Source organism: Strigops habroptila, chromosome 11 (assembly GCF_004027225.2).
Source record: "Strigops habroptila isolate Jane chromosome 11, bStrHab1.2.pri, whole genome shotgun sequence".
NCBI lineage: Eukaryota > Metazoa > Chordata > Aves > Psittaciformes > Psittacidae > Strigops > Strigops habroptila.
Genome location: NC_046360.1, coordinates 37,825,201 through 37,852,579, shown reverse-complemented (window position 1 = coordinate 37,852,579; position 27,379 = coordinate 37,825,201). Strand labels below are relative to the sequence as shown.

Genomic DNA, 27,379 nt, shown 5'->3' with positions numbered 1-27,379 from the left:
AGCCCAGGGGTGACCCCAGAGGGACCCTGGCCAACACTGTGTTAGCAGACATGGCAGACGTGGACTCCCAAGCAAAGCACTGTGCTGGGGCAGTGTTCAGACACCCAGGAGGTGTGTTTTATTGCAAAGAAAACAAAACCACAACCCTGTCGCTCCCAGGGCCAGACGCGAGTGCTTGTAGTGTTCCCGAGCAGCGGGCAGGGCCTGCAGATGTCTGGGTCCAGCAGGAATGAAGGTGGTGAGGAGAAGGGCCGGGAGCCTGGCTGTCAGCCGGGATGAGCCCGCGAGGCTCCCGTGAGCCGGCACAGATGACATGGATGTTGTCTCTCACTGTTCGAGCTGCCCCAAACCCTGTGGGAAGGAAAAGTGCTCCTGTGTGGCTGCGGAGGTGGGCTGGAGCTGCTGCTGACAGTGGCTGCGGTGGGGTCCTGCTGCGATGCTCTATCCTGCAATAATCCATATGATAACATATCCATTGCAGCCTGCATCCTTTGCCTGGAGGGAGCCTTATGGTGTTCTGCAGGATGCCACGTCCTAGCACATGTTGGACTCCATATTATAGGTGCTGCTCTAGACATCTGGGCAACGAGATCCCACCTCCTTGCTCTGCAGACAGGGATGTCCTCACACAAACCAGCACGCAGGAGCCTAAAAAGCTGGCGACAGTCCTGGGCAAGTCACAGGAAACAAATACCCAAAGAGGGGGGAAAAGTCCTTTTTGTACATCTTCTCTTTCCTCTCCACCTCCCAGCAGCCACCAGGTGTCAGTGCGATCAAACGTTTGGCAGATGGGACCCCACAAGTGATGTCCAAGGACGTGGAAGGCAGTTCCCCAGGACCGGCTTTGCCCCCCGCCGCCGGGCACACCGCTCCGAGTCCAGCTTTGACAGTTTGTGTTAAAAAGAAGTGTAACTACATTAAGGTGATAGAAAAGCTTCCCGTTACAAATGCTAAGACAAAGTTTCTCTTTAAATCCTCCCTGCGCAGAGCTGGAAACCCAAGCGCTGAACAACAGAGTGCGCGGGCTATCCGCAGCCTCCCCACAGTGCTCCCCAGCCCGCAGGTCCAGGATGACCCCTCTCTGCAGGGCTGGGGGAGAGGGACAACAGTGCAATCGACTTAACAAGATCTGCCTAGTGCAAAAACATGATACAGAGAAAGAAGGTATAAAAAGTACCACCAGACTAAAGTGAAATGCTATTAACCAGTGATTTCTGGGGCTAAATGGAGATCATACAGCTGGGTGCACCCTGTCAGAGACAGCAGAAAGTCGTTTGCAGCCTCGTGACAGCCACCCTTAGACACTCTCAAGATCACCTGGATGCTCTGGACACAGAAGAGAGCTCCACAGTCTCTGGAAAACTTGAGGCCGTAAGAAGCCAGAAGAGCAAATGAGGAGAATCTGGTATCTTATGAATAAGCCCACAAAACCCCCTTGGTTTCTTGAAAGTTTGAACACTTTACACCAGATCAGGAGGTGCTGAGCCCAGCATTGCTTTATCAGCACCTCTGATTACTAAAGCGGAGAGAAAACAGGGCAGCGAAGCAGCTCCTGGCAATGATGGGCACCAAGGAAGTGTTTTGTGGGTGAACTGATTCACATCTGATCGGTGGCATTATTATTTTAACAGCCACTGGGCATTAAAAACATATTTAATGAGGATTATTTGACTTGGAAACACTGATATGGTGACACTGCCCAAGGGTCTGTTACACTAAGTGCTATACAAACTCAAAGCTTAACTCCATGCTTTAATGTACTCCTCGTATCGTAACAATTTGTGTTTAATCCTGTGAGCCCCAAAGTGCCATCAACACAGCCACTGCACCCGGGCAGCTTCACTGCACAGACCCATCATGCTCAGCAGGAGCCATCAGCAAGGGGTGGTCAGAGAAGTGCCACGGGTGGATGGCCATGTCCATGGACTGTCCCCCTTCATCAGCTGCTGGGGCAGGACAGGGAACTCCTCCGAGCATCTCTGCAACCAACCAGATACAAAAGGAGCTGATGATCACCATCTCCTACATAACACAAGGAAAGGTGTGGAGGTGGGATAAAACCATTGGAAACTGGAATCTGGACAGGAAACCAAAGGCTATTGTCACCTTTCATGAATCCCTAAGAGACTGATAGCAACGTGGTCCTCCATCGAGGTGATCTGTGATTCAGTTTGTATGCAAAGCGCTATGCAAAATGAACCAACAGACTCTGTACCTTGACTTGAGGCACTCACACCAGGGGTGAACATGCTAAAAAGATCTGTACACACAGGGATAGATTTACAGGCTCGGCATCAGGCTGCACATCTGGGGTCTTTCTGTACAAAGGTTCCCTTAAAGACCAAATGCAAAGCTGCACCTTGCAGTAAGCAAGCACACAGATCACCTAACAGAGCAATACTGCTGCCTCTGACCAAAGCAAGTCCCCTCAGTCCCTCATTGACAGGAGAAACAAATGTTCTGGGATCTCAGGCTCGACAGTAGTTCTGAGTTTAGGCAGGGCTCAGAGAACAATTATGCATTCACGTGCCTTTTACTACACATCTTTAGGGAGGAGCTGGAGCCTCAAAGTTGCCTGGGGCATTCCTGAGCAATGTTCATTGGGGACCTCTTCGATCTCATCTCATCTGAACCGGCTTTTACACTTGCTTAAATGCAGTGGTTTGAAAGATGCTACCCCGATTTACACACATGGGACAATAAACACCCCCCCAGGGCAGGATGCTGAGAAGGAAACAAAAAGACCAGAAAATTATCTGTGTCTGACTACTTACTTCTCTCCCTGTTTAAAAAGTCTCACGTAGTCTTTACACTTATCTCAAAAAGACCCACTGAAACCAAACTACCCTGGAAAATAGAGCAGGGGTGGAGAAGGCTGCCGCTCTAAAACTGAGACTCACACCGCGATACTTTGCTGCTCATTTCACAGGCTGTTGCATGAAAGAGGCTTTTAAATGACCTTTCCAAGCAACTCTCTGACCTAAAGCGAGTTTCCAGCTAAGATGCTGCACCATGGCACCAAATTCTCTGCAATCAGTCAAAGCAAGGGTAAAGTGCTCAAACTCTGCACACTCAGCCTGGAGCTGTGGGGCTGGAACAGGGAGTGGGGCTGCCTGTGGTGGGTGGGGGGAAATGAGATGACAGCAGGATGTTCTCCCCAATTCAAACAGCCCACCTCCAGCAGCTGAGCGCTGGAGCACTACAAAACCTCTTTTCACCTGCGGAAGGCAAACTCTGCCCAGGACCTCGCTGAGTCTTGGCTCCCCTCCACCCAGAATGCAGAGGTTTTACTGCACCTGCAGGGACTGAGCGTGATCTCAAGGTCAGGATCTGGCTGCCAGAATTCCAGCTGCACTCCCAAAGCGAATTTACTCTGCAGAGCTGGACTCCTGGTGGCAGATTTAGCCTCTCCACCTTGCTTCTCAAGCCCAGCCACTCTCAGCCACTACCAGAGAGCTACAGTAAGTGCATTTAAAGGTGATGAAAGCATTGGTGCTACTGATAGGAACACACACACAGAGACCTACAAACCCACCCCTCCCGCTTCCCTCTGTTCAGTGATCCTCCTGGCTCCAAGCCTCAGACGCGGGCTCAGGACTTCCATTGGGAAAACTTCCCCAAAGACTTAACCTCTTCCAAGCCTTTAAGAAGTTCCTGAGAAGCCACCTGATCCCGTGGTCCATCAGTCAAGATAGGAGAGAGACAAGTGTATGTGAGGGGGTGATTCCCTCCCTTCCTTTTCTAGAGATGCGTGTCTTCCTCAAACACATCCACATCCTCGCTCGCCTGCTTGTTGATGAGCACGTCCCAGCTCTCGGGACCATTGATGGTGTTCCCACCGTTCACGCTCGGCTTCTTCTCCTGCATTTCCGACTGGCTGTCACTGGCCACGTCCAAGGTGGGGTTGTCATGGCAGCCGTTCTCCACAAAGCGCAGCTCCTCGCCGTGCGACTGCGAGAGGAACACAAATGGAGACAAAGGAGGACAGCTCTTAATGCTGCTGAGGAGCACGATCACAGCAGGCTGTGAGGGTCGCCAGGGACCCTGCAGGGTCAGTGGGAAAAGGTACATTTAGTCCTAGCCCAGCCCTCGCAGTGGAAAACAGCACAGCAAGAGACAGGTTTGCATCTCTTACACTTGAATAGGCTCCTTTGCTGCTCCAGCAGTGTACCCAGCTAAGTGGACAAGGGAAATCCATCTCCCTCAACTTCCCAACCCCTCCATCCCAAGAGCTATTTAGCCACCTTCTCTACCAGAGCTCACCATGTTCTTCATCTTGGGCAGGCGTCGCTGCCAGCAGTTGTATATGAGCCCCAATACAATGATGATGGCACAGATGGAGCCGATGATCACCAGGACCACAAAGAGCTTCCCGTAATCACTGCGTGTCTGGTTGGGGTGAGACTGGCAGCTTGTAGTGGTTGAGTAGTTCTGGATGCCAATCTGGAAGGAAGGAAGGAAGGGATACACTAAATCCCTGCAGTCAGGTGGAATCCTGCTCAGACTTTCCAGGGTGCAAGTACAGGACCACCACTGTGAGCAGAACTAAAAGCCAGCACTGGGGAGTCAGGATGTACACTGGCTTAAGTGGCTAGAAGGCACATAACTAAATATACCGACATCTTCCATGCAAGCTGACACGACAGCAAACGACAGTCGGCACGATCTTATCTCGACTGCCTACACAAGCATCGCACCCATGTGCAAGACAAAGAGGCTTGCACAGGGGCACGGTGGCAAGTCACACCTGGCACCAACACGAATCCTTTCTGGATGCTTCCAGCTGCTGATACTTCAGTCACGCAATTTCTACAGGGTTGGATTTTTGCACTTTCTCTGGTCTAAGCCAAGCAATACACACCAAACACTTCATTTGCTTTGTCTAACAGCACCAGTTTGATAGGTTGGGGGAAAACCTGAGAGCAGACAGCCAGCAAGGCAGGGGCTGAAACCAACAGAATTACTCCAACAGTGTAAAAAATCCAAGCAGAATAAAGCCCTTAGTGCCTACATGTCCCTAAGACCTAAGAGGCAAAGTCAGAGATCACGGGACTAATTTGTCCTCATCTCCATCCTCTTCCAAGCTGCCCAGGGTTAGAAGGGAATACGTGAGGGCTAGAGGCAGCTGGCAGAGGAGTCTGGCATCCATTGCCTCTGGTCCTCTGCCTGCCCTTGTGTAGACTGCCATCTAAAGGAGTGAAATGCAGACCTGGGATTGCAGGAAGAAAGTGCGTGAACATGTCTCATCTAGTGCAGGCACCTCTCCCACCTCTTCAGCAAAGCCTGAGAGCAGCCAATGTATGTAAATCAGCTGCAGGGTAAGCAGGGCCCAATCTGGGGCTTTGCAGCACCCACATTGCCACTGGCAATAGCGTAGAAGGGATGAGACCAAGTATCCCAACAAAATGAATTTGTGAAAAGCAGCTTCGCAGCCAAGTCAGAAAAGCAAGGAGGGAATAACCCATAGTTACTCTCTTAATGGGAGCAGACATTTGATGGCCTGGCAGCTACCAGAGGGGGGAGAAGGGAGTTTTTTGCCAAGTGTCTGACTCATCTGTTTGCCTGCACTCGGTTAGACTGAGATATGCTCCCAGCTTTCAAGTTGCTTATTTTAATTGTATAGCTAGTCTTAACAAACGGAGGCAGGCAGTCAGGCTCTTACCTCAGCTAAGCTCCTCTTAATGTCCCCCAGTGCCATGAGAACATCTTTTGTAGGGATGACGCCTGTGAAGAAGGAGAGGAAGAGATCAGTGCTGCTCAGCTCAAGGTAGCTCAGATGTACCCATCAGTCTGAAATCCCCAGCAGGAAGGAGCCTTCAGGACCTCCATCTTGCAGCACTTACCTTGTTCCCCTGCCAGAGTCATCAGCAAGTGCTTGTCGTTCTCGTTGGGTTTGCTCAGGGAGATGAGCCAGCGGTCCTGCAGCCCGTCCGCCTGTCTGGAGAAGGCATCCTCCACCAGTGCCAGCAGCTGGGGACCCTTCTCCAGCCGAAACTCCTCCTGCCACAGGAAAGGACCTTGGTGAGTGCAAGGTGGGACCAGAGCAGATGCAGCACCGCAAGGCTGGCGCTACTGTACCACCAAGACCCCTGCGTCAGCCATGCAATGCTAAATCTGGTCCAGCGCTCCCCTGCTCATCCCAGGCTGGACCCACACACATCTCCTGATGCACCAACCCTTCTTCTCGGCTCCTGCGGCCTCCATACGCCCCACACAGTGCCAAACCCAGCTCTTCCAGCACATCGGGGCGCTGAGGTGATGTTATGGTGTAGGAAGGATGCAGCGGGAGCCGCTCAGCCCCACAACATGCTCCAGCCACCCCTCGGCCGCTCCTTTGCCGCTTTCCCACTCCCGGGTTTCTATTCCTGTCTCCGGTTGCCATGCCAACGTGAAGGCCACGCAGCTGATTAATAAAATGGAGAGCTCCCGTTGCCATAGCGATCTGAAGCGCTCAGGGCAGGCACAGGCCTGTGCCCAAAATGGCCTAATTGGAAGAGACACCAATGACTGGGGCCTGAATCACAAGGGCCAGCAGCGCCCTCACCTCGCCGGGCTGTGGTTTGGGCATGGGGAGGCAGGAGGATGCAGCACCAGGCTGCCAGGTCCTGCCTCTGTTCTGGGGGATGCAGAGGAGGGGGGAGCAGCTGAGCCCAAGAGAGGAGGAGGACAGAAGTGGGATGTGATGGGCAAAACTGGGGTTGCAGAGCACTGATAAATTGTTCATGGTGGAGAAATGGGAGCTGTGAAGGAGCCTGGATGCACAGGAGCCAATGTGGAGGTCACCTCTCAATAGGTAGCCAGGCACCACTGCTGGGTTAGACCCTGCAGTCCTCACTTGGGCAAAATTCCCAGGTATATGGAGTGGGAGATGTACCCAGAGAGAGACTGAAGTGACTCCCTTGCCCAGAGCCCATTAGGAAGATAAATGGGCTGCCAGCTTAACCCAGCGATACAGACATCATCCCTGCAGGAGGCAAGAGCCTGGCGCTATGAAGAGTGTTAAAGCTCAAGGTGCAACCCTGTGGAAGGGGCTAAGCATCCTCCTGGTCCCTCTGCTTTTCAGTGGAACTCTGTACTGCACCAGATCATCATCAAAACAAAGGAAACATCAAACATATAGACATGTTCCTCTGATGGCTCAGAGGAATAGGGACTCCCCGCCTGTGGCATCAAAACAGGAAACGTGAGGAATTCCCATTCCTGGTAATTTGAACTACAGCACTTGCAATGTAGGTTTTCCCTTTGCAAGCCTGGAAATCCAACCATCACAGGGCTCAGGTACAGAAACCAGGAAACAGAAGGGACAAGCAGAGGGTAGAGGTGAGTTGCCCAAACTGAGCGAGCTACCATGGGTAGGAAACAAACTGCATCAACACCATTGGAAAGGAGAGGAGTTTGATTCCAGCTTCAGTCATGAAAGTGGGAACGGGAGGCAGGGAAGCAACGTCCATGTTAAATATGTATGTTGACACATGTCCCTTTGAATAAGGGGGGGGACAGCAGAAATTATTGGCAGGGAAACATGTTTTGAAACATGAAATCAAGTAGAAAAACAGTTCAGCCCTGCCTATCCGAGGGCACTGTCTTCTTTCAGCAAGGATTCAACAGTGAAGACATCATTTGGTCGAGACATCTGCACATCTGCTTTCCAGTTCTGCCCCTCCACTGGTTTAACCAACACAAATGCAAGTGACCACAGGAAGGAAGGTACCACATATTACAAAATTAACCTGCATTAATTAATCACAGAGGCAGAAGAAAGAGCAATGGGCACTGGGACATGGAAGAAACAGGGCAGCAGGACTCTGGTTTTCAATCCGAGTTGCAGTTGTGAACTGTAGCGGAGATACTTAAACCCCTTCAAACTGGTTTGCTTAAGTCAGGAAGAAAGAGACTGACTTTTCATGTGCCCTCAAAGCAGTCAGCATGCTGTAGTGTGTACAGGAACTCCCCTGCAGGAACCAAAGCAGGAGCTGCAGAAAGCAGGAGCACAGACACACGAGGCCACGGTTCCCCAATGAAACACTCCGGTCTCAGGCTGTCAGGCTCAGAATCATTTCCTAGAATTATGAAAGGCACCTTGACCCCAGGCCCTTCACAACGGGTTTTTGAGCGCCTGATAAAAGGCCCAGCAGAGGTGAACGAGCCCTTTTACCAGGGACCCACAAGGGGCTCTGGGCTCATGAATTAATTGTGGCTTTATGGGGATGGATGGCCGGGCAGTGGACCAGCGGAGCGTGGCTGGTTAACAGACCCAGATAACACACAGATAACAGGGTGGGGAGAAGAGGCACTTAAGGAAGATTTAGTGACACCAAACCATTCACACTGCAAATGGGGAGTCCCTATTCCTCTGAGCCATCAGAGGACATTAGTACATCTTGGAAGCAGGGGAAGGAAAAGCAAGAGAGGGAAGGAGAATCACACTTCAGTCCTGCCACGCTTCCTGCCAGTAAGAGGTGCAATGTTAAAAGCCCTCATGCCTCATGACAATCCAGGTACTGATGGCAGAGACTAGCAGCCACAAGTGAGTCAAAAATCCAGTATGAGACTGACATGTGCTAGACTGAGCAAAATCATCACTCTCCACCCACTCTTTTCCCTTCTGGAGAACGGGAATATTTCTGTCCTCCTCCCCTTCTCTCCACAGCCTCTACAGGCAAGTTGAGATTTAGTGATTTTAGAATGTTTTGTAGTGAAAGCAGACAGCAAGAGCTGTGCCTGCTCCACGTCCCCAAGCCCTATTCCCCCTGTGCCATCAAATCTCTTTGGCCTGACTTACACAGTCGATGTTATCTGACATGTTCAGGATGATGTAGTTCTTCCCCGCAAGGTTGCTCCAGTCTTTGCAGATCACCTGGAGAGACAAGACAAAGAGCTGGGTTTGGGTGGAGAATGCAGCTCTCCTGCTGAAAGCACAGGGTACACAAGGGATGGGGGCAAGGGGCTGTGACATACCCCATAGGATGTAACTGTCCTTTAACTCTGTACTAAGGAGGAGCCACCATTTCAGTGCTAGCACACGGGGCAGAGACAAGGTTACTAAGCCAGCTTGTCACAGTCCAGTTTACCTTCCACCTCTATCTAGACTCCAGGAGGACTCAGGTCTCTAGAAAGCTCTCTAGCCTGCATCCTGACTCTGTGTGTGATCAGCACTGAACACAAAACCTAACCAGGAGCCTCTCTGGTCCTTAAACTGGGGAGACAGGGCAGCACTCTGCAGGCAGGACAGGATGCACACAGGGACTAAGTCACTTGCCCAGGCTCCTGGGTACCAAGGGGCAGAAAGCAGTATTAAAAGCTTTCTCTGGTACTTTCTCACAGTCAGCTCCTGCTGCGTGTCCATCCTCAACCAGCTGCCAGTTTGCTGGATGCAGGAACTGCAGCTCACCTCACACCTCCTCTCCATAGGCTCTCCTAGACCTGCATCCTCACAGATTGCTGTACCCTGCTCTGCATCTGGTCCCTGCAGGCAGCACCAGCAAAAATAGCACTTCCTTCTCACTCCCTTTCCAGAAATCCTTGGGGCCATTCTTGTCCTGACACTTCCAATAACGCAGGCTGAGGAAACAAGGAGCTTTTGCTGCTGTGCACATGCCCCAGAGGGCAGGTGTTTATTAGAAGCAGGATTCTGTGCAGCAGTTTGCTGGGGATGATGTGAGGGGCAGGATGATGGATACCCTGAAGTGTGAAAACCTCTCCCCAAAACTCAGTTTTGGCTGGGTGAACAGAAGCAGCTACATCCACCAGCCAGATTTAGGGATGTGGGGATGGTTTAAGGGGTTAACACCCCCTGCCCAAAGAGGGACGTTCCCAAATATCCCCGCTGCAACCTCGCCCCCACTCCCTGCTCCCGGTGTTACCTGTGCTGAGTCCCAGGGCAGCTCTGTGGGCAGCATGGCCATGCGGGCATCCCCAGCCTGTGGTGACAAGCTCCTCTCTGCTGCTGCAGCCTCAGTGGCTGCCTCGGTGTCATTCCAAATGGGATCCAGCACAGGCTCATCAGCCCTGTCCCATGGAGATGCAGATGAAGCGTGGTGCTGCTCACTCCCCGATAAAGTCTGGGTGTCCAGGGAGCTGCCTGCAGGAGAGGGTGTCCCCACAAGTGTTTCCACTGTCTGCTCCATTTCAGTTAGCACCGTGGGCTCCAGCATCTCCCACCCCACCGTGGTCTCTGAGACCTCCTCTCTGGACGAAAGCTCTTCCCCATCATCCTCCATTGTGGTCTCTGCAAGCTCTGCTCTTGTCGTAGCCACAGTCAGCTCCGAATCTGCTCCTCCAACAGCCCACGTGTCCCCGGCTGTCACCTCAAAGGACTCTTCTGAATCACTGGGAGACCTTGCAGCAACAGTAGGTGAAAAAACAGAGGACACAGGCAGAACAGCTGGTCCCATGCTACTGCCCAGGTCTAAGCCTGGGGAAACAGAATCCTCCTCTTGCTCTCCTGTGGCTGCCTCAGTCACAATACCCGGCCTGGCGGAGGCTGTGGAAAAGAGAAGGGAGAAGGAGTCCTCTTGGCCCATGGGTTCAGCAGATGTAACCTCTGGCCCGGAGGTTTGCAGGCTCTCCACTCCTCCTCTGGAGTGCTCTATGGGGAGCAGCCCCTCCTCCTCCTCTAGTGTGCTGGAGAAAGGTGTGTGCGAGTCAGGATCAACAAATTCTGCCGGTGGCTGGACAGTGGCTGGTGCCCAGGTGTCCTTCGCCCGTGTCCTGTTCCCTTTCTGCCCGGCCTTCTGAGATGCAGCAGGAAAGTTGTAATCTAAAACGAGACCCAAAAGACTTCATGTCACATCCCAAGCAATCATGCACCCGGAAAGGCAGAGGGCTGGCCCCATTGTATGTGTCTAGCCACAGATGGGGTCCAATGGCAGAGACCCTCCAAGAGCAGGTAGCCTGCCACTGAAAAGAACAATCCCATCTGACAAGTGCAGTGCAGCCTCCTGCACAGCCCCAGCTCCCTGTCCCATCCCAGTGAACCCTTTCCCTGCGGATAACTCATTCTCTCCACTCCTTTCTGTCCTCAGGCATTCTCAGAGACAATAATAAATAGCAGTTTTGACACATGACATGTTTTAGGTGAGGTTCTGAGTGTCAGGCTGGGACCCAGAGGTTCATTCCAGATGGGATTTAGAAAGATATGGGGTGGCAGCAGCAGCCAGCCACTAGCTAAAGGGCAAATACTAAGGAAGAGAAACAAAAGCACAGCAAACCAAATCCTCCTCCCTGGCCCAGCCAAGTAATACCACCAAAACCTGCATCAACCTGGGCATCTTTGAAATGCCACACACCCCTTCCAGCCACAACCAAGAGAGCATCCACGCCATGATGGAGCAGCCTGGTCAGAGGGAGACAGCTCAGAACTGCCCATGGAGCCATGAAGCTGTCCCAGCACCTCCACTCTGGCAGGGATGGCGCGGATGAGTGCAGTGGGAAGCTTCTCAGTCACACCATCCCCTTGGGAGTCTGGTTCACCCATATGAAATTCCACACCTCCACCTCACCTCCCTGCCACCACAGCCTTAGCTCACCCCTCAGTGCCTTCCACCAGTACTGATATTACTCATATTGCAGCATCCAGCTGTCTTCACCCCCCATAATCCTGCTCCCCAGGTTTTCCCTTCAAGCTCTCTTACAAAGACCCTCAGGCTCTTCTCTAAAGGAACCACCGTGCACAGCTCTCCAAGTCCTGCCCTTTGCATCTCCCAGACCCAGGTCCGGGTTGCTCAAATTCACTCCCTTTGCCTGGGGAGATGATGTGCCCTGGGAGAAGTGAACATGAGCTCCAAACCTCTGCAGGAGCTGCCATTTAGGCCACGTCCTGCTTCCCCCAAAATCAATACAGAACTTCCCTGACACCAGATGGGCCGAGCCTTGGCTCTGCACCAGAGCAGTTTTCCAGCCAGACGTTAATTCAGTACATTTCTGCTGCTCCTCCATTCAGAAAAGCTGCTCTCAGCTACTGCCCTACAAGGTTCCTTCTATTTGCACTATTGGCTGTTTAAAGCAAGTGGGACAGCACAGAAAAAGGGTGACCCTCCCTGTTTTTAGTACCCACAACCTGACCATACGGTCTTTATTGGATTAAACTGGAAGATCAAGTTATCCAGTGATTGAATTACTGATAACTAGAAGGCATTCAAATAAAGACAAGAACACTCCTGGGCTCCCACCACAGCTCAATAGCACCATTCCTCCTGCAGCACGATGGCAACCTGGGGAAGTGTGAGGTGCACCCTGCTCACTGCTTAAAACACAGCCAGGTCTGAGGCAGACTCTGCTCACTGTTTTGCAGTATAGAGCAGGCAGGCTTACTGCAAAGAGACGTGGTCCAGTGGATTTACTCTGCAGGGGGATTTCAAAGAGGCAAAATGCAATTCCTGGTGCTGGAATTGAGCCAGTTTGGGCTAATAACCTAATCTACCAACAGAGCTAGGAGAAGGTGCTATCTGTGATGCCAAGACAGGTCCACACACACAAGAGAGATCACAGTTAAAAGAGAGACCCATGGTAGCAAAGTGGTTAGGTCTCATCGTGCTTGGAATCTGCTCCGGGTAGAGACCAGGCACCCAAGCACAGAGCCAGGCAGGGATAGCTGCACCAGAATAACACAGAGAAACCCTTTGTCACGGGTCAGCCTCTGCCAGCAACGTCTTGGTTGAGGTGGCTTGTCCCAGGATTGATCACTTGAGGTGTCAGCGTGCACTAAACCAGGGCACAAACAAGAGGCATCCCAGGAGCGGAGCTGGGGCAGGCGGCTGCTCAGCACTAAGCTCCTTATGCAGACAGCCTTTACCAGGTGCTCCATTTCATTAGTGCTTGGGCTGAAGATGGTATTAAGAACATCAGATTTGCTGTCAGTCTGGATAAAGAGGCAGCAGATTTCAGTAAGGCTGAGAAATACTGGGATGTCTCTGGCCAGAAGCAAGTAATTCATCACAGAAAGAAGTGAATCTCACTATCACAGTTAGGGATGGAAGAGATTTTATCCCTTTAGCTGGTCAGAAAAGTTATCCCTTCTTTGAATGCAGTCCTTCTAACTTGTCTGACCTGTGGCTCCTCATCTGTGCTCTGCTGGGAACCCCTTCTGCTAATTACTATGAATAATTAAAAGATTACAATTCCCTTCCTACCCTCCCAAATCACCACATGCCATCCCAGTGAATCACCAATCTGTGAGACTAGATTTGATACCTCCCCACACAGACAAGCCTTGGTCTTCAAGGGCAGAACCTTGGAGCTAGAAGAGCAGACCCTGGCTGTAACGAAGCGAGCTCTGTGCCAGCCCATACCATGGCAAGATGTGATGCTGCGCTCTGATCCTTGGAGATTGGAGCAAGGGAGGAGAGGGACTGAGTGCCTGCATTCACAAGTCTTGCATCAGCTTTTGGGAGCCCACCCTTCCCAGCAGCCAGTGATCAGGCTGCCCCAGCCTAGAGCCTTCACTGGAAGGGGAACACTTGGGGCACAGTGTTCTGACTGAGCCAAAGGAGAACAGAGAGAGCTGCAACCCAGGGAGCTCCCCAGGATGGATATGCCACCACATAACTCTTTCTCTAAAAATCAGGGACTTAAAGGGACCTGCAGCCCTAATGACTCTCATCTTCTAGCCCTAAATCTAGAAGAGATGTTGCCTCTGTTGCCCAGGAAATCCAGTGTGACAGAAGAGAACATGGGGATTGGAAGCCTCCAGGCAAAACAAGATGAGGAAGGTGGGAAGAAGGGAAGGAGGATAAGAAGGGAGAGATGCGAGTCCCTGCAGGTCCACTCTGTCTTCAGGGTTAATCTGTGGCTCAGGCCAATTTGATACCAAAGCTGAAACAAAGCAGCCAAACCCAAACTACAACCTGAGAAGCTTCCAGGTTCCCTGGAAGCCTGAAGGCAGTGGGATGCAGAAATAGCAGGTTCACAGCTCTGCTGACTTGCTTCTTGGCTGCAGTATGAATCACATGCTGCTTCTTTCCATAAGGATATGCATCCACATTCCCACCAGACCTAATCCATCTCTCCCAGCTGCAGCTCCACTGGGTAGCAGCTGTGCATGGGTGAGCACACATGCACTTCTGTGCACGCTCAGACACTGAGATCAATCTCAGGGTCCTTCCCAGGCTGGTGTCACTGGTGTCAATACAGAACTACTGTTCCATAGCATAACTCAGCAGAAGCAGGTTATTCAGAGGGACCAGAGCCCCAGGCGGAGCTGTGCTCTGCCACTCAGGGTTTGTTCTCACTAGCAGCTGGCCCTCGATGCCACATGAGTTCCTGAAGTATTCTTAGAGGATATCTGAGTGCACTTAAAACCCCAGAGCAGCAGCTGCAGGTTGCTATTAGTTGTTCTCTCTTGTAGCCTCAGAGTCACACAAAGGCAGAGGGGTCCCCACACGGACTGCAGAAGGACATCACAAAATTAAAATAAAGGAGAAGTGATTAATAGAGCTTTGACAGAGGGGAGACTGAGATGAGCTCTGAGGCAGAAGCTCTCCCCTGTGAGGGTGCTGAGGCGCTGGCACAGGGTGCCCAGAGAAGCTGTGGCTGCCCCATCCCTGGCAGTGTTCAAGGCCAGGTTGGACACAGGGGCTTGGAGCAACCTGCTCTAGTGGAAGGTGTCCCTGCCCGTGGCAGGGGTTGGAGCTGGATGAGCTTTAAGGCCCCTTCCAACCCAAACCATGGTGTGATTCTGTGGAATCGCAGGAGATCTGGCCTGTCTGCACGATCAGCACCAATTCCAGGCCCCGTGTCTCTGCACCAAACACAGAAAGAAGCCAGCACAGGTCTCCTTTCACAGCAGGGAATTTTCTCTCTCCAGTACTATCACAATCCTGCTTTGTGCCTTGATTGATACAGGGTCTCAAATCTGTGCCTGCGACAGAGCTACCAACTATGCCAGACTACACTTCACTGTTGTTCAGAGAGAAATTCCACAAAAGGAAAACTTATACCATAAGCTTTTTTTTTTCTCCCTTAAACAGCAGCTGCTTGAAACTGTTTAATGGATTTATACATTGAAAATAACCCAACAGATGTCATCGCACAGCTCCGCCAGGCATCACATGGAATCTGCCACACATGCAGCATGTAAGAGCCGTTGGTTGCGTGCACCTCTCGTGCAGGAGAAGGCTGTCCAATTTAGGGATGCTATTACAATATCCTTTATTGTAAAATGACACACAGCAGGTTTCTAATTAAATTTTCAGTAGAAATGTGCTCCCAGCTCTTGAATAATTCAAACTGTTCTATTAACCACGGCTCTGAAACACCACCGAGACACGAGCTCTGGCCACAGCAACGGCCAGGGGCGAAGGCAGTGCTGGGAAGCAGAGCAGTGGTGAGCTGGGCACTGCACAGGGCAGGGTGTGTGTGGAGGACAGCTGAAAGAGCACATCTGCTCACGGAGGAAAGCACTGCAGGCGGGAACGGAAGCAGAGGGGAGCGCGTTGTGCATACAGATGGGAGCAGGCACGTGCGAGAGGCGAGGCTGGTCCGGGCTCCGCTCAATGCACAAGCACACGCTGGTCTCCAAGTCACGTCCAGGCCTGAGCACACGCAGGTGCCCGCTGGCACGCACATAACAGCGCTGCTGAGCGCCCTGCCAGCGCCTGAGCGGGCTCAACTGCAGCACGGCCCAAGGATGGGCCGGTAGGAGCATGCAGCGTCCACCCCAGCATCAGCACAGCTCCCCACGGCCAAGCCTGCAAGTGCCCCGGGGCCACACGAGCCACAGGGCAGCAAGAGCGTGGAGAGATGAGTTTAGCAGCAGCGTTAGAGGGCTTTGGGATGGCCCTTGCCCTGCACAGCTGGGCAAGGGCCCTGTGTCCCAGCTGGCAGCCTGAGGCGCAGCCCTGCCGCAGCCCTCAGCGAGGTCTTCTTTAAGGTCACAGAACAGGAGCAAAGATAAAACAAGACTCGTGCTTTCTGACTGCACAGAGTCAGGCAGACCTGCTGGAGGAAGGCAGCGTTACCAGATAAGAGAGGAGGGATAAGGCTGAAGCCTGGTCCCCAGGTAACACTTAATACATGCCCCACATGACACTTAAGAGCAGGAGCATGTGAAATAATCTCCTAAGCTACTGGAAACCCTGCAAAGCTCCTCCTCCTTCCTCCCATCCCTCTCCCCAAGAGCAATGAGGGGCTTGGGGGACTCAATGGTCTCAAGAAACACCCCACAGAGGAAAGCAAGCTCACATGCTACAGAACTCATTTTGGCCATGAGTCCCCCAGGAAGAAAGCAGGACAGGGGAGGCCACAGGACAGCTACCTGAGGGACAAAACCTGCTGTCTTCTCTAGGGTCAAACCCCCACTGAAGTCATGGAATGAGGAAACCAGAATTTAGTCCAGGGAACCCAGCTCTGACTCAAACCCCAGGATGGCCTTGATCTTGAGATCTTTAGGCTGTGCTTAAATGACAGCAACAGAAAGAAGGGAGTGAGAAGAGAGCATAAAAGGGGGAAGGAGAGAAAGAAGGGCATGAGGCAATGGGAAGTGAGGTGGAGGCAATACTTTTCCCAGCTCATGGCAGCTCAGGAATAAAGGCTCAGCTGCAACTTGGTTTCTAAAGCCCGTGCTTGCTCAGGGTTCACTGGGGACACATCAGGCACTGAGGTGAGAAGATAGAGCTGACGTTTAATCTCAGGCCCTCTTAGCGAGAGTTGTGTCCAAGCAGGAAGACAGCTCCCAGCATCCTTCCACCCCCCCGGAATCCCACAGCACAGGCAGGAGGAATGGGTTAAAAATAACCTACCTGTTGTGGGTCCCAAGTCCAGGCTGGAGTCATTGAGCTCGCCACCATCTTCCCAGAAGTACTGCGGGGGCTGTAAGATCTTGGACTCCTCATTCTCCTCACTGGCAAAGCCTGATCCTGGGGCAGCGTGCAGAGAGACAGGGGCAAGATCAGGCTCTGCAGGCTCCGGGCTGGCTTGTTCATGGGAATTCATGGCTTCCAGGTGGGACATCACGGCAAACTCCAGCAGGGACGTTGACGTGAGGCCATCGGCGGTTGTCTCCTCCGAGGAGGCAAGGCAGAGGTGCAAGGTCCCTGCATGGTGACAGTAAACCCACATCAGAAATAGGACTGACACCCACTGAGCTTGTCTTCTCCTCCTGCCAAGCCAAGGTGCTGTGCCCAGCCGCCTGCAGGCACCCTGCCCCTCGGACGGGCTGTGCTCTGAGCTGATGAGGAAAACTGGGGTATTTTGGGAAACATCCATAACCATGAAGAGTGTTCACATCCAGGAGGAGCTGGTGCCAAAAGCCATCCAGCCTGGGGCACCTCTCTCCAATGCAACAAAGGAGGTCCACCCTCGCTGAGGCTTTCTGCCTCTTTGAAAGCACCATGGGGCTGTGGAACACCATCCTGGAGAGGAGGTGGGATGTCTGCTGCTTAAACCAGGAAATTCTGGCCCTGTGAAGGCAACTAGTTTCCTCTCCAACTGTCACCCAAGCACGATTTCACCCTGGTGCTCCTGACCCACAGCTATATTATGTGCAGGGGGACTGATGTACAATAGAATTATTCACATCGCCAAAATCAATCATGTTTTAAACCAGCAGGCTGGAAATCTATTAAAGTCATTGATTCCAACTTCATTTTGCATTCACATTTTTTGCTATCAGAAGGAAGGGCTGACACAGGTAAGGATTCAGGTGCACCAGCAGCAAACAGCGACCAAACACCGGGCAGGGAGGCAGGCTGCGCTTCACACTTCTCCGTCACCAATTACACCCTTGTTATCTCCATTTGATCTACTAGCATTTGACTGACACTTCTCGAGTCCTAGATGAGACTTTAATTGTGATTTGTGTCAAGGTACATTCACATGCATATTGAACTTCAATCAAAAAGCAAGAGAACAGCACCTGGAACTTGGCTTTATTCAACCGATAAATACCATGATAAATACGGAGACAGAAGGAAAAAACCGAAATTACCAAAACATGTTTTACATTTAAAACAGTTTTGTTAAGCAAGCAAAGTATCTCATTTGGGTGAACTGAACCAATTGCTTCCCAGCCCTCTGTTCTTCAGCACATTAAAGCTTGAAGATCTTATCCTCTCTCAGCTGATTTTTATTCATAGATCAGAAGAAAAGACAAGTTTTCTTGCTTCCTCAGCTCATACAGCACTTCTCAGCTCTTAATGAACTAGTCACTGAACTGAACTAATTGAATAAGCTGAAATGAAGACTAATTTGGTATTTTTCTTTGATAACTGATTTGCTAGACAAGAGAAATGCATCAGATCTAACCCAGCTGTTCTTCAGTACAAGATCTGGTGCAGTGCCTCGTACACAATTCCAGGAGAGGCAAGAAAAGGCACCAGCGAGCAGGAAAAACAAGACAACAGTAAGGCATTGGCTATATGAAAACATGAGAGAGGCTTATGCTGAAGGGAGGCCATTAGTGGAATTCCTCAAGGTCTCTCCTTGAAGCTGCTGTTCTTTAACATTTCCCTAAGCGACCTTGGAACAAAACCTAAGAACATCACAATGAAATCAGCCAAGGACACAAAGCGAGGAGACTCCTCCCTGCTCCGAAGGACCATAGGGACAGCTAATGATGATCCCAAGGATGGCAATAACAGAAATATTATGAAAATAAATAGTGTAAAAGTCACCACCTCGAGAAGTAGCCCCAAACATTCCTGATACACTATAGGAAACCATCCATCAGAAACACCTTAAGAGGAGCAATTCCCGCGTTAGGAACAGCTCTGCAACATCGCTGGAACGCAGGTGTGGAAATGCTTGCACAGCCCTCAAGTATTAGAAATAGATTTTCCAAAGCACTGCTGAGACATCACCTGGGCGCTGCACGCAGATCTGGAGCCACGTGGCATGAAGTGATTTAAGCAGAGCTGAACTGTCTCCAGGCAAGGGCACAGGCCAGGCGGCCGCCTGGGGCTCCTCCCCATCAATGCATCCTACAGCTCCACATCCCAGAAGGACAAATCCAGACCAGGGCAAGTGCCAAGATGGGCTATGGGGCAGAGGGGCTGGCCCTGGTGCTTTCATCAACAACACTGGCTTATAGCACAAAAAGCTTGGGAGTTGCTACTCACTTGATTACCAAAACCTGTCCTGGGAATGCTGGAAGCCAGAAACGCATTTCTCGAGCCTTCTGCCTGCCCTGACCCTCTCCACCTTCCTCCACTATTCTCTCAACTGAGCACAATCCAATATTGGTTACTCTTTCCCATACACACTTGGGCCAGGCTTCAGCACATCTCCATCTCATTTATTTCGTTCTATTGATCCAAGGCCGGCACAGCCACAGGCAGGGAACGGCAACAGAGGCAGAGTATTGAAGGGGAAGGAAGGTTCTGCAGCATCATGGAGCCAACCAAAGCACCTCTGGGCATCCCTGGGGATGGAACAGCTCCGTGTGAGCTGTGCACGCACAGAGAAAACCACGGCTGGAAATGAGAGCTCGAAACGAGAGTCTCTTGTGCATAAGCATGACACGGCCAGGCCAGTCCCTGCGCCAATCCAGTGGTGCCCAGACTGTCACAGCAGGCCTCTCACGGCAGGTGAAGCTGGGCACCCAGAGAGCTCATCCCATCCATGCGGGAAGCTCGGATCCTGGGAGTTTGTTTACCCTCCTTTAACTCTCAAGTGTTTACCCAGCTAAACCCCCTAAGCTGCATTAGCTTGTTTACCGGGATGCTCTGCTCTCCTCAGCCCAAGATAAAGCAACACCGCCTCAGCCCTAAGAATGAGTCATTAATAGACGCAGACCGAGCAAGCCAGGTTTCTCCTGGGGTGGATCTGGAGTAAGACAATGCCTTGGGACCTGATCCATGGGCACAGGATGCCGAGGCTGGCCTGAGGGAACCCTCCATGCCAGCACCAGCCCCAATGCCACAGAGCTAACAGCACCATTGCACAGCGAACAAACCAGAACCTCTCCAGACAACATCCTGACACCACTTCTGCACCAGCAGCAAGAACTGAAAGGCTTGGGGTGCCAAAGAGCAGACCCGAGATTTGCCACCGTCCCCCTCTCTTCCAAGCATCTCATAAAGGAGCTCAACGCAGCTGTCAACAGGCAAAGAAAGAATGAAAGCACGAGCTGAGCTGAGCGGGAGGCAGGGAGCACAGCTGAGAGGGGAAATGTAATGCCCAAGACATGGGTGGCTGGCCGTTTTCCTCCGAGCGTGAGGACCGGGGATTAGTCGTCTTCTACCAGCCATCAGTCTCTCAATTTTGTATTCCAAAAGGCAGATCAAGCAATAAGAATAAAGCAGCACAAGAATAAAGCCCTGCAAGTGTAGATGGGAGGGAGCAGGGAACGGAGCCAGGGCTTGCCAGCTGCTTCAATGGGGCGTTTGTCTCTCATTTCTATTTTTGCGGCACCTCTGCGTAACCTGGAGGAGACGAGGCTCTGCATGCTAAAGAGGGAGCCAGCCCTGGGGCTGAGCACGGGAGGAAAACCCTCCCCGGAGCAGACACACGAGGGGGAGAAAGGATGGAAAGTGGGAGAGGCAGGTGGAGGGAACAAAGGCGGAGGGGGAGCATCCAAACCAGCCCGCGAGCTCCGGCGCTGGCTGCGAGCCCTCCAGCTGCGCGCGCCCACAAAGGTGACATGTGGAGCCAACACTGACCTTGCAGAAGATGTTTCCCCACCGTAAGGAGCAGAACAAGGTGATTTCCACAGGGAATAATAGCGCAGTGTTACCTTTCCAAGGCCACTGGACAAGGGCCAGCCAGGAGGACGCAGATGAACCGGGTTTGCTAGTGCTGACCCCACGGGCCCCTCGGAAAACAGCTCCAAGGTGAAGTGGAGAAGCTCACCCTGTTCAGCTCAGCAGAGGATTCAGTGCAGCGGCCCCAGACGAGGCAGATGGGGGAGTTTTGCTCAGCAGCAAAAAAGAATGAAATAGAATCTGAGGGAAGCACATCTGCCACCGCTCCCCAAGTGCTGCGAACGAGCAGCTTCACACTTCTGAGCAATTCTAAAAGAACCCCCAAGTATTTTCTCCATTTACCAAGCAAGAACCACATTATCCCTTTGCCACAAGGCAAGTCACCTCTCCACGGGCTGGGACAGCTGGTGAAAAGCTCCCAACTGGCCCAGGACTGAATAGGACTAGAAGAGAAAGAGGAAATAATTCGTTTCTGTATCCAGCTGAAATGAGAGAAGGGATCTGGGGAGATGAAATGGGATCTGGCTCTGACTGTGTCAAACTGCCTTTAAAATTTTCTTGCTTTTTAATTAACAACAAGTAAACCTCAATTTTCTCTCCAAGGAAAGACACAAACATCCCTCAAGATGTCATCACACCGGCTTGACCTACGAGGGGCTGGTGTGCCCTCTGCTTTGCCTGACCAAAGGATGGTTTTACCCCTCCTTCCCGGGTGCTGTGGCTACACCACAGTGCCTGTGAAGGGCAGAGCACTCACCTGGAGCACATGCTCTCACTTACCCATCTCTCACCAGCAGAGCTTGTTCAACACCACTCAGGCACAGTTACACTCTGGGTCCCAGGAAGGGGGTCAGAGCAGCTCGGTGCTGCCAACACAGCAGCCACGACGACGTCCATCTGGCCCTGCTACTGCTGACCTTCCTTCCCAGCCCACCCCAAACCCAGGAGTTACCCAACAACGTTATTCCCCCGGAGAGCTGGGTCAGGAATGGGTCATTTACTGATAATCAGGACAGAAACACAATGACCAGATGAAGGAAGCATCTGCCAGGGATATTCCCTCCCTGGAGAAGCCAGGGAGCAAGGCCCAAGGGCAGAGAGGAGAGAGGCCCCAGGGCAGAACAGCTCCCGGAATACACCAATCCCAGAACATAACACAACACAAAGCCATTTCAATAACAAAAAGGGATCCCAACCGCAGACAGCTGAAGGACTCCAGGCTGATTTCCCCACGCTCACCTGGAGTCTCTGCAGCCCAGACCTCAACAGCTTGCACAGGGAAGCACATGGGGTGACCATGTATCAGACCAAGCCCTTTTACTGTTAATTCAGAGTCACATACCCGTGTTGGGATGCTCCTCCTAGGAGACCTCTCCCAGTCCAGCTCCCACATGGCCCTTGCTGAGCATCCCTCTAAAACCATCCACCTTCCCATGGGCCCAGCACACGTTACAAAGCAATGGGAAAAGCACTTGGGTCTGCAGGGGGCACATACACTTACCAATCTGCACCAACAAGAGGGACAAGGCACATGGAACAACTCTTCAGAGGGAGATCCTAGAGCACACATTAGCTGTGCCAGCATCTTTAAGCTTTTACAGATCTTTATAGCTAGCACAGAGAGCTCAAACACCAGGCTACAGCGTGTGCATGTCTGCATGTACTGAATGAGCACTGCCTTGCAAAGGACCACCACCATTTGCTCCCTTGGCATTTCAGCAGAGGACATCTATAGCCTGCAGACCCAGGTACATCCCTGGGAAATGGCATGGCACTGCCAGAGATGTGCTGTAAAAGCAGATAGCTGCAGACGTGCCCTTTGTCAGCACAGGGGCCTGACCTCCAGACATGCTCAGGGCTGGGAAGAGTCAGGTTCCCCTGTCATTAGGATCAGTATCATCAGGACTGCTCTGAGCACCACCACCCATCTCCACAGATGAGACTCCACACAAGCACCTCAGCCAAACCTGGCTGTTCCTGCCCCTTCTGGGAGTCACAATCCTGCCTGGTTTCAGGCCCCAGCCGGTTTGCCTTCGCTCCCTGCCTGGATCGCCTTGTAGCCTTCACACCTCCCTCCTGCGCTGCTGCAGCGCCTGCTCTGCGCCTCTCGCTGTCAGTGGCAGTTCCAGCTCAGGCGGGGGAAGATGCAGCAGCCTCTGGGGAGACGGCTGCATACAGCAAAGTGAATCTTCCCTCCTCGGTTACCGTTCAGAAGCCTCCTCAAACAGCCCCCCGGGGTTAACAGACCACAGGATGAAAGCCACTGATCCAGGAGAAAAACCACAGCCCACGGATTCCTTTGCCCTCTCGCAGACGCAAAGCATTCCACGACATTCCCTTGCTAAGCCTGTGCCTCCTCTTCTCGCTCTGTCCCAACCTGGACCACGTATCCCACAGCACCCAGTCAGATTTCCAGCGCACCAGATAAAGGTTTGTGGCTGCTTCATGTTCCAATCTTCCCTGCCCAGGCAGAGCAAGTACCACTGCAGATGCAGGAGGGGCTTCCATCAAGACACAGTCACCCATCAAAACAGAATAGAAGCCTTTTACACCCCAAAAAGGTCTTTAAAACTCACTGAGCACAAAACTGTCACACTGTGCTCCAGCTCCTGCAGCACAGTGGTGATGACCACCCTGCCACACGCTGACATGCCATGCAGCAGTCTCACCCCCACTCTCCAAACCACCTCATGCACCCTAGGCAAAAGAGCTCTGCAAAGGTTTGGTAGTCCCAGGGCACACATATGGGTCCTGACGACCTTCACAACACACCAGGCAGGATGTGGTTGCAGGGTCATACAGAGGGAGGGCTGCAAAGCTGGTTCCCAACAGTAAAACCTTACTCCCAAAACAAGACTGTACATCCAAAGCCTGGTAAGCAGGGATGGTGGGGGCTGATCCAAGCCCTGGCAGAGCACATCTTCCCTTCCAGCATCCCTGGCCCTCTGAACAGCACGTGTTTGCTCTGCCTCTGCGCGGGCTGTGCTCGTGCGGCTGACAAACAGCCTCTCCGTGCTGCTGGGATTACGTGTCCCAGCAGCCAGCAAGGACGGGAAGCGGGTTCACCCACTGCAAGCAGTGATGCCCCTTCCCCGGAGCCCCCATCCCTGCAGCAGGGCTGATGCTCTGCTGCCGCTCGTCCAGGTATCCACAAAATGCCGGAGCTGCTTCCCACGCTGAGCCAGGGGAAGAAACTTTTGTGTGCTCTGATGTGCAGCTCATCGCCGGCAGCTTCCCCTTGAGGGCTTAATGTAGTTATTTCTACCCCTGATGCCTATAATTAAATGAACATTTCCTTATGGCACTGAAGAGGCCAAGGAAAAACTGACTACAGGGAATTTTCATCCATCCTGATTTATACTCCCTCATCACAGGCTCATTCACACAATGCTAACAAGGAATCTTCTAAGCAGGCAGAAGAGGGAAAAAAAAAAACTTAAATAGCCCACATGCAGACAAGCACCTGGGGAGACAGCAAGAGGGAAGAGACCAATTCCCTCCCTTCTCCCTCTCTTTTTAACCACATCATTTTCCTACTTGCAAAAGCAAAGATGCTCAGATACCCCAGAGCCTGGAGAGATGCTCTGCCAGCAGACCTGTGCTACCCAGCGGCCTGATGGGCCCTGATCCCATTCCAGCTTATCCCACTCCTGATCCTGGGAAGCACCCAGGAATCGCTCTCAGTCCCTCCGGCTCACTCTCAGCTTTTAACTATTCCCGTCCTGCGGGACTGGAGTGCACTGAATTATTCCCAGCTGGAACAGATCCTAAACCGCTGAGCAGAGCTACTAACCAAAACAGGGCTTGATTTATACATTCCCAGCAGGCTGCATCTCCACTTCTGACCTCCCGTCTAGGCAGGAATCCAGGTGTCCAGGGATGTGTGGCCAACTGAGCCTGGCCCCCAGAGCTGCCACAACCCCCAGCACCACCCGTTTCACTAGATTAGGAACTGAGCTGTTCCTCACCTCCACCCCTATGCCTCTCCCTGCTAGGAGAGCAGAGATCGCCGGGAAAGCCAAGGACCCAAATCCTCCATATCATCACCAGCTGGGCAGCAGTACTAGAAAGTTTCCAGCAGCCTCAGCAGAACAGGAAAGAAAGCCTCCCATCAGCACAGCACCACCAGCTGTGGTCCTTTCAGCCACCGGATTTTAAAGCCACCATGAGGTCCATCTCCTTCCTCCACAGAGCAAATGCAGCTTTCAAGCACTGGGCATGGGGCAAACCCTTGCCATGTGGGGATATGGCAGCTCCCACATGCACCTTGCCCTCCTCTGTGGAGGAGCCGGAGGAGGTCTGGCTGAATTTGGGGACACGGGTCTCCTGCTGAGATGGGGCTAAAGGACCTTTGCCAGCTGTGCCCGAGGTTTTCCCTAATGTGGACAACCTGCCTGGAGGAAGCCACAAAACTGGCTCCCTGCTCGGCTTTGGAAAGGCTTCTTGCTTCTGTGCCATGGAGTATTGGCACAAAACCCCAACAGGTTTTCTGATCCATTTTGCTCTTTAAGCTCACTATTGTTTGCAAACCTATAAGGCTTTATCCCTTGTCTTTAGGGAGCCCCAGACGACAGCTCGAGGCACTGTGCCTACAGCACACGGACAGAGCAGCTCCGAGGATGACACATTCCCCCATGAACGTTTTGGGGAGATTGGGGGCAATAAGAGAGACATGCGGGGGTTGGATGTCACTGTATCACAGCTCGGTCGTGCTGGAAGACAGTGACTGGTTGGGAAAGCAGCCCTTCCCTCCCTGCCAGGATGACTCAAGACAAAGACTCCCCCACTCTTTAAATGTCCCCATTCTAAACTCCTGTTCCACACTAACCACAATCCTGTACAAAAGGGATAGGGAGGAAAAAGGCAACCTCAGCCTCACGGGTCTTTGGGGGGATCCCTTTGTTGCGAAATTTCCCCAGACTATTTATAAATAGAAGCAGAGCCTTCATAACTGTTCCAAGTACAATTATCCCTGCACTTAATTGCTTTTCCCTGGCACCCCACCTCTCCTCCGAATTTCACGACGAGGCTCTTGGGGAAACGAGAAGCAATTTGCGGTTCCCCCCTTCCTTTGTGCCAGTTTCGCGGTAGTTAGCAAAATCACCACGACGCCAGACGGAGGCATCAGCACAAGGGAAGGCGGGTTTGGGGCAGCCCTGGCCAGGGTGATGCCCGTCCTCGCCCCGGTGCTGGCTCCCCGCAGGGACCAGCGCTGTGTGCCCCATCCCCGAAGCACCCCATCCCCGGGTGAACCCCGCGGGGTGAAGCCCACCCGCACCCGCCCATGCCGGGAGCCCGGGGGTCGCCTGTCACCCCCCGGGGGTCCCGGGGCCGCCACCGGCCACTCCGAAGGGTCCGATGCCCCAGTAAGGGCAGTGCCCGCATACACGGACAGCTCCGGGGTGGGAGAAGGGGACCCCGCACAGGTCCCGGTACCCGGGGGGGGTCACCGGCGGGATGGGGGGGATGTGATGGGGACCTGCCCCGCAGGGGTCCCGGGGAGCGGACACATGGCGGGCCGCGGCTCCCGGGGTTGGGGGGCAGATCCGCGCCCCGAGAGGGTCCCGGTGCCCCGGGCAGGCACCGACACCCGCCCGGTGCTGCCCAGCCCCGCCGCGGGGGGTGCCGGCGCCCGGCCCGCCCCAGCCCGCAGGGATGGCGGCGACCCCCGCCCCAGCAGCCCCCACTCACCGGCGGCCAGAAGCAGCAGCAGCAGCAGCAACGCCGGGGCCCGGTGCAACGGCTGCATGGCGGCGGCCGCTGCCCTGCCGCGCCGCCTCTTCACGGGGAGCGGGGCCGCCCCGCCGCCCGCCGGGCTCTGCCCCTCGCCGCCGCGCCCGCCCGCCGCCCGGCCCCGCACCGCATCCCGGCGCCGCCTCCTCCCGCCGCCGGTGCCCGCCGCTCCGGGGGCGGGGAAGCAGCGCGGGGGGGGGGGGGTCCCAGCTGCCCGCCGGCGATCTGCCCCTCGCTGCGGCCGCGGAGCCGCCGCCGCCTCCCGGCCCGGTCGCGGTCCCGGCTGCCCCCCCCCCCCGCCGCCCCGGGCGTCCCGCGGCGCCCACAACGAGTGCCGGCGGCGCGGCTGCGTGCGCGGCCGTGGGTGATCAGCCCCCGCGGCGGGAAGCGGCAGCCGCCGAACCCCCGCCCGCGGCGCCCCCCTCCGCCGGCTGAGGCGGGGGCCGGAGCGGAGCCCCGCGGGGAGGCAGGGCCCTGGCAGCCGGGACACGGGGGCTCCGGCGGGGATGGACCACAGACCCTGAGCATCCATCGTCTGACCTCTCCCCGGTTGCTCATGTCCCACAGAGCCACTGGGTCTCCCTCAGCCGCTGCCTCAGCTCATAACGGGGAAAAGCTTCTCCCCTCAGGGCAACTCCATTTCCCACCCCTGGAAGTCATCTGGTCCAACCTCCTCAAGGAGGTTGCCCACAGCCAGTTGCCCTAGACCATGACTAGATGGCTTTTGAGTGCCTCCAAGGCTGGAGATACAACCTCTCTGGGTAACCTGTGCCAGAGCTCAGTCATCTGCACGCTAAAAACATGTTTCCTGATGTTCAGAGGGAACTTCCCATGTTCCAGTTTGTGCCCATGGCCTCTGGTCCTGCCAGTGGCCACCACTGGAAAGAGCCTGGCTCTATCTCCTTTGCACCCTCCAAGTTTCCTTTCCAGAATGCCCCCAGCAGATACTGGTGCATGAGATTGTTCCTCCCTAAATACAGCACCTTAAATGTCTTGTTGAACCCCTTGAG

The 27,379-nt window shown here is 53.5% G+C and overlaps 1 protein-coding gene across 1 annotated transcript; it reads right to left on the bottom strand.

Moving 5' to 3' along the window:
* Positions 1-90: 90 nt before the first annotated feature.
* On the bottom strand, positions 91-26,769 carry PODXL2 (podocalyxin like 2). Its single transcript, XM_030501381.1, has 8 exons — positions 26,328-26,769; positions 16,737-17,030; positions 9,864-10,759; positions 8,783-8,857; positions 5,844-6,000; positions 5,663-5,724; positions 4,264-4,443; positions 91-3,951 (listed from the first exon to the last, which is right to left on the bottom strand). Exons 1-8 carry the CDS (start codon positions 26,383-26,385, stop codon positions 3,742-3,744), a joined length of 1,932 nt encoding a protein of 643 aa, XP_030357241.1. The 5' UTR covers positions 26,386-26,769; the 3' UTR covers positions 91-3,741.
* Positions 26,770-27,379: the final 610 nt, after the last annotated feature.